This window comes from Medicago sativa, chromosome 3, assembly GCF_051527215.1.
Source record: "Medicago sativa cultivar Bolivia chromosome 3, Bolivia_mono, whole genome shotgun sequence".
Lineage (NCBI taxonomy): Eukaryota > Viridiplantae > Streptophyta > Magnoliopsida > Fabales > Fabaceae > Medicago > Medicago sativa.
In genome coordinates, this window is record NC_140751.1 from 72,644,489 (window position 1) to 72,650,775 (window position 6,287).

General features: G+C 36.8%; 1 protein-coding gene across 4 annotated transcripts; it reads left to right on the forward strand.

The window, feature by feature from the left end:
• The first annotated feature begins 878 nt into the window (after nt 1–878).
• LOC146939934 (N-(5'-phosphoribosyl)anthranilate isomerase 1, chloroplastic-like) lies at nt 879–5,612 on the forward strand. Of its 4 annotated transcripts, none has more exons than XM_085753527.1 (6): nt 879–1,006; nt 2,790–2,869; nt 2,963–4,246; nt 4,475–4,839; nt 4,923–5,086; nt 5,186–5,612. In XM_085753527.1, the coding sequence occupies exons 4-6, from the start codon at nt 4,588–4,590 to the stop codon at nt 5,409–5,411; spliced, it is 642 nt and encodes a 213-aa protein (XP_085609653.1). In that variant the 5' UTR covers nt 879–1,006; nt 2,790–2,869; nt 2,963–4,246; nt 4,475–4,587; the 3' UTR covers nt 5,412–5,612. The 4 variants fall into 4 exon arrangements, with proteins under 4 accessions (XP_085609653.1, XP_085609652.1, XP_085609651.1 ...); XM_085753526.1 differs by having other exon boundaries at nt 2,807–2,869; XM_085753525.1 differs by lacking the exon at nt 2,963–4,246.
• The last annotated feature ends 675 nt before the right edge of the window (nt 5,613–6,287 follow it).

Genomic DNA, 6,287 nt, shown 5'->3' on the forward strand with positions numbered 1-6,287 from the left:
ACTTGATAAAACATTGTTTAAACTCCAAAATTTTAAAATAGCAACGGTTATAATTGTGTCCAACTAACCATCAACTCGCTATAACCTTTACTTATTAAAAAAAATTACACGCCTTTAATTTCCCACAACTTTTGTCATTGTCAAAATATAAAGATTAGCCACGATCATAGGAAGGCTAATTATAATTTGGGCCCGTTAAATACAACTTGTTTGCCACTAATAATCATGGTTAATTCAAAGTCTTTCTTTTCAGGGAAAAAAACATGGGACAAAATTTGGGTAAGAAATGTGTATGAACTAAATCAATGTGACCGATTTTTTAATCAATAATAGTGCAGTCTATATGATTAAATGCCATTGAGATGATCTACATTGACAAAGTTTTGATCATTATATTGTTATCTCCATTTATTTCAAGGATGATTAAGCCTTTGTTTGGTTTCGTGTTTGCTACCTCATTCTTTGTTTGCTATTTCAAGGATGATTAAGCCTTTGTTTGGTTCTGTGTTTGCTTTATCCACTGTCTCGAAGCTGCAAAACTAAGCTTTTGCAATTAAGTAGTTTTTCGCTTTGATTCTATTTCTAGTTGAGCCGCAGAACCAAACATGCTATAAATAACCTAATATGCATTTTATCATAATCAAAATTTCATGGAATAATCTGCAATAATACTAAAATAGAAAAATGTAATTAAAAAATTTAACAAAACAAAATTGCACTTACCTTTAATTGTTTGATTTAAACAATTTTGTATGCAAATGACAAAATGCAGATGAATTGAGACATAGTCTGAATTGTAGGTAAAATTCAAAGGAACAATTAGTAAGATATAAAAACAATAAAAACATATTTATATGTCAAAAAAATAGAAAAAAAACAGATCTAAACAAATTAGACCAAGTTCTGTCGTGGAACAGAGTTAGAGTCGATTGAGGTTGAGACGGGCTTTGCGACGAAAGTGGGCTCTGTAGTGGCGCGTTATTCCAAAGTTTCACAATGTTCTCAGGTTTCTCTTCTTACCCATTTCATTTTACTCTTCGCGCATGCTTTCTTACCTGAAAGTAGTGCACCCCACTTGTTTGATGAATTTCATAGCTGATATCATTTTGTTATATTCACTATTATTTCAAAAATAACATTTTTATAGTTGAATCAATTTATCAAGAATTAAGAGAAATTATTTACTGGCTATGCTGTTTTCTTATTGCTCATTATGCACTTGTTATTAGCTATGAAGCACTAACACAGACACGAGACACTTACACGTTGAATGTAATCACATGTGTTGGTTTTGAACACTGGCTCGTGTCGATCACCAAATAGCCTTCGATCACAAATGCCGGTGTTGTAGAGATAATCAATTTGTTTGTTCTGTTAGTTTCAGTAGTGAAAACCCCTCAGCAATTGTTTATTGTGCTTCTGAATTGTAAACTGGGAATTAGTTTATTTCTTCTAATCAACCCTTCATTTCATCCAATGATAATCACTATGGTTTGTAGGAATTGCAAATCCCCAAGTTTGTTATGTTCAGTTTAATTAGAGAACTTACTTAGTTGTTTATCCTTTGTATTGAAATAGCTCTACCTAATATGAGAGTGTCTTTCATCTAATCATCTTTGTGTACTTTTCGATGCATTTATAAAAGAGTTTTGCAGTCTCCAACTGTTTTTTTATTATAAGCTCATACAAAAAGCTAACCGAATCTTGACTGCATTAACTAATAATCGCTTTGCATATCCCTTCAAATTAATAGCTTCTGACTCTCCAGCTCAAGATCAAGGTGATGAAGTCAACCTCTTTGAGATTGACTAAAAAAAAAACGACTAGCTGAAATAGCATTAGTTCGTGAGTCGTAAACTTTATCATATGAAGGTGTATGTTTGATTGCAATCTGTTGTTGAATTATCTTTCCGCAGAAAATGTGAAATCAAATTCCAAGTGTTTTGTCGCAAGTGAGCAAAACAGCTCTCATGTTATCACGCTAGACATTTAGGGGTTTGGCCGCTAGAACACAAGGTTTACTTAGATCTGATAGCTATACTACTTAACTTTGCCTCAAAGCTAGATCAGGAAACAACCAATTGCTTTTATTATGACTATGCCACCATATTTTCTTCCGAGGAAAATGAAATAGCCTACAGTTGACCTTCTGTTATCTGCATAATCCCCAGCCAAATCACAATATGCACCAATTTTCTTCAAACCCTTGAGTTGCACTTTCAGCTCCTTGATATTGGCTTTGGGGTAAGAGGCAAGGAATGTTCCTAGCTCCTGCCGAATTTGATACGCATGATCACACCTTACCATGGAAACAGTGAGAGGTTCTGGCATTGAAATAAGCCATTGAATTTATACTTTATACACATAATTATGAGGAACTGCATTTTCACTTGACAAAGAAGGTTGTAGCCTCTTATTGTAAGCTAATGCTTGATTTCCATGGTGACAAATTGGCTTCACTGAATTTGGACAAGAATGAGATTGAGGAACGCATAGCTTCAGCCTCTATTGAGTTGAGGGTCTGAAGCTCTAACACCATAAAGATATCCTAATCAAGAGAAGAAGAGAGAATTTGTGGTAAACCAATTTGCTTGGTAAACATTGCAGATCTGAGTGAGATATATAGTGAACTAATTTCTAACTAATTCTTCTAGGTGAAAGCTAACCGACTCCTAAATGCATTAACTAATCTCTTTACATATCCACAATTCATGTAGCTACTTGGCATTTTTATGTTATTAACTTCAATTTTCCATGTACATTATTGTTCTTGTGACCTTGCAAGTTAGGTTTTCTTTTTGTGCAGGTTCAACAACTGGGAGTTACTTGGAACTTAGAGCCACAAACTTCCACAAAAGACCGATTCCAGGTAGTCTGGTCTTTATTTACTGAGTATATTGTCTCGCTTCTGGTATATGTCTCGATTTTCAAGAAATCTAAGAAGCACTTATTCCTCATGTAGGTTTAGTTTCATGTTTTTGCTTATATTGTTTGAAAGCATCATGGATCTAGGTCATAAATCGTAAATGAGCCACTATTTAAATGAAAGCCTCATGAAGGGATGAGAGGAAATAAGCATCAATGCGGGTTGGTGGTTTCACACCTTCAATACGCCGATGATACTCTTTGTATCGGAGAGGCATCCGTCGATATTTTATGGACTCTAAAGGCGTTGCTTAGAGGTTTTGAGATGGTGTCGGGTTTGAAGGTGAACTTCTATAAAAGTTGTTTGATTGGGGTTAATGTTGGAAGGGAGTTCATAGAGATGGCGTGCAACTTTATGAATTGTAGAGAGGGCTCTCTCCCGTTTAAGTATTTGGGGCTACCGATGGGAGCGAATCCGAAGAAGATGGGTACTTGGGAACCTTTGATTGAAAGTTTAAAGAAGAAGCTAAACTCTTGGGGCAACAAATATGTGAGTCTAGGAGGAAGGATGGTTCTTTTAAATGCCGTGTTGAATGCAATTCCTATTTTCTACCTCTCTTTTTTCAAAATGCCGGTGAAAGTGTGGAAGAGAATTGTGAGGATTCAACGAGAATTTCTATGGGGAGCGGTGAAGGGAGGAAAGAAGGTTTGTTAGGTAAAGTGGAAGACGGTGTGTCAACCCCGGTCTTTAGGAGGTTTGGGAGTTAGAGATGTTAGGGTGGTGAATGTGAGTCGTTTGGCGAAGTGGAGGTGGAGGCTAATACAACCGGAGCATTCACTTTGGAAGGAAGTTCTTTTTTGTAAATACGGGAGCCGGATTGGTTTTTTATTAAATGCGTATGCAAATTTGTGGCCAGCTTTTGCTTCGAGGTGGTGGTTGGATGTGGTAACTTTGGAAGGAGTGGCGGGTGCGAATTGGTTTAATACGGAGGTTGTGCGGAAGGTGGGAAATGGGATGAATACCCGGTTTTGGTTAGATCATTGGATGGGAAATGCGGCCCTTTGTGTTTCTTATCCGAGACTCTTCTCAATTTCTAACCAAAAAGACGCTTTAGTGGGTGATCTTTTGGAGGCAACCGTAGGAGGAGGCACTTGGAATCTTATATGGAGGCGAAAACTGTTCGTGTGGGAAGAGAGTTTAGTGGAGAATCTTATGGGGGATTTAGAGGGGTGGGTGTGTTCGGATATGGTGGATTCGTGGAATTGGAACCCCCTTGCCTCTTTTACGAGTGGAATTGGAACCCCTGAGAGTGTCTGTTAAGATAGCTGGGGCAGTTTTAGAGGTGTTTTGGACTTTTTTGTTTTCTGTCTTCAGATGTAGGTACTGCTTCTGTCATGACAGCAGGGTTGCAGTTTTGCTGTGCTTGCATTTCTGTTTTAGGGTCACTGGTATATCAGGCCCTTTGTATTTGTTTTGTCTCTTTCCCTCCCCAATTTGTACTCCTTGTATGATTTTGGTGGTTAATATATAAGCTGATTCAAAAAAAAAAAAAAAACAAATTTCGAAGTACAAGGTTCTATCTGAAAGATTTAAATATAATTTCTGTAGGTTTGAAAGGAAATAAGCTTCAATTTTCTAGCATAAGATTCGGTCCAAAGTATGAAGTTTCTTGCAAACATACTGAGTTGGCAAATGTTTCATGTTCATCAAAGGAACTTGAAATGATTAAGCCTTTGGTTAAGATGTGTGGCATTACATCAGCTAAAGATGCTGCTATGGCGGCAGAAGCTGGAGCAAACTTTATTGGAATGATCGTGTGGCCAAACTCAAAACGTTCTGTTTCACTTTCTGTTGCAAAGGAGATATCAAAAGTTGCAAGAGATTGTGGAGCAGAGCCTGTTGGAGTATTTGTGGATGATGATGCAGAAACAATATTAAGAGCTTCTGATGCATCAAATCTTGAGTTTGTGCAGGTACATTTTTACCCGACTTTTATGCATGTTCAACGACAGTTAAATGCTTGGTGACATTGAAATCTTGAGTTTGGACAATGCAGCTTCATGGATCTGGTTCGCGGGCAGCTTTCCCATCTTTGATTCAGGAAAATCGTGTAATATATGTTCTCCATGCAAATGCTGATGGGAGCCTTTTAAACACAATTCCTGATGAAAAGTGTCCTCTAGTTGATTGGGTTCTGGTAGATAGTGCAAAGGGTGGCAGGTAAAGAGATAGTTCTTGTTGTAAAAACTTAATTGCTTGCCAAACAATCTTTTTTTTTTAGTATAATAATGTCATAGTACTCATGAGATGTATTTGCAGTGGTGAAGCATTCGATTGGGCCCAGTTTAAATTACCAAAAATTAGAAGCAAATATGGTTGGCTCTTGGCAGGAGGGATCAATCCTGAGAATGTTCGTGAGGCTTTGTCTAGTTTCAAACCTGGAGGAGTGGATGTCAGTAGCGGCATATGTGCATCAGATGGCATTCAGAAGGATCAATCAAGAATAGCTTCCTTCATGGATGCAGTACATTCTGTTCAGTACTGAGTTTCCTTAAATTATTGTGAACCTCAAGAAAGGTGATTTTGTAATTTCGAAATATATCCATTTTGTTTTTTAAGTCCATTTGTATTCCCGAAGTTCTTTCTTCTATAGACTGCTTTCTAGGCATGAGAATATATATTGTAATGCGGGGGATATGTTGACACGTCTTCATTTACAAATATAAATAAAAGAATTTGATGCTGATATAGTGATACTTATATGGTTGGATGCTGGTGCAATAGAAATAGGACCTACTTTAGTGTTTGTTTTCTTTTTCTTCTGTACCAAAAAAAAGGCATCATCAAACACAGGTGGAAAGTTGAAAATGAGTCAAGCTCTGATTCCTTGTTTATATGAATGTTCAATAAGATTGAGTGGTCATTTTTATGGTCGGAAATTTATTTTCATTTTTCAGATCAGCCGTGTTTTGTTTTTATAACACTAAAGTTGCCAATATAGCTTCTACGGTGTATAGTTCAGTTTTTTGAGGATACATCACAATGCTGATCAGATGGTCAAAAGAGGCTAAAAGAGTAACTTGTTTGGATTCCTGCAGCTTGCGCACAGTGTAGTAGCTGCAGGGATGTTGGATCTAACTTCTAAGATTGAGAAACTTGTTACAATGTAGGTGAGGGAAAGATTTTTGGAGAATCTGACTTTGATGCTTTTATCAGTTTGCCTTTGAAACTAAAAAGAGCTTCTTATTGGTATGCTTTAATGTATATATTATCTCTTGAACTTGCCACTTTCTTTAACTTTATCTTGTATATGTAGTGCCTTGACTTGGAAAAAAAGAGATGTCCCCACCATCGAACTAACACCCAATGGAAGTGAAGTTGGAAAGTATAATAATGAAACAAGAAGCTGGTGTACTGAATA

What these genes read in the sequence shown, in the direction of transcription:
- LOC146939934 (XM_085753524.1), top strand. An exon ending in CCACAAAAGACCGATTCCAG is followed by an intron (nt 2,870 to 4,474) that starts GTAGTCTGGTCT and finishes TAATTTCTGTAG; the next exon opens with GTTTGAAAGGAAATAAGCTT. An exon ending in CAAATCTTGAGTTTGTGCAG is followed by an intron (nt 4,840 to 4,922) that starts GTACATTTTTAC and finishes TGGACAATGCAG; the next exon opens with CTTCATGGATCTGGTTCGCG.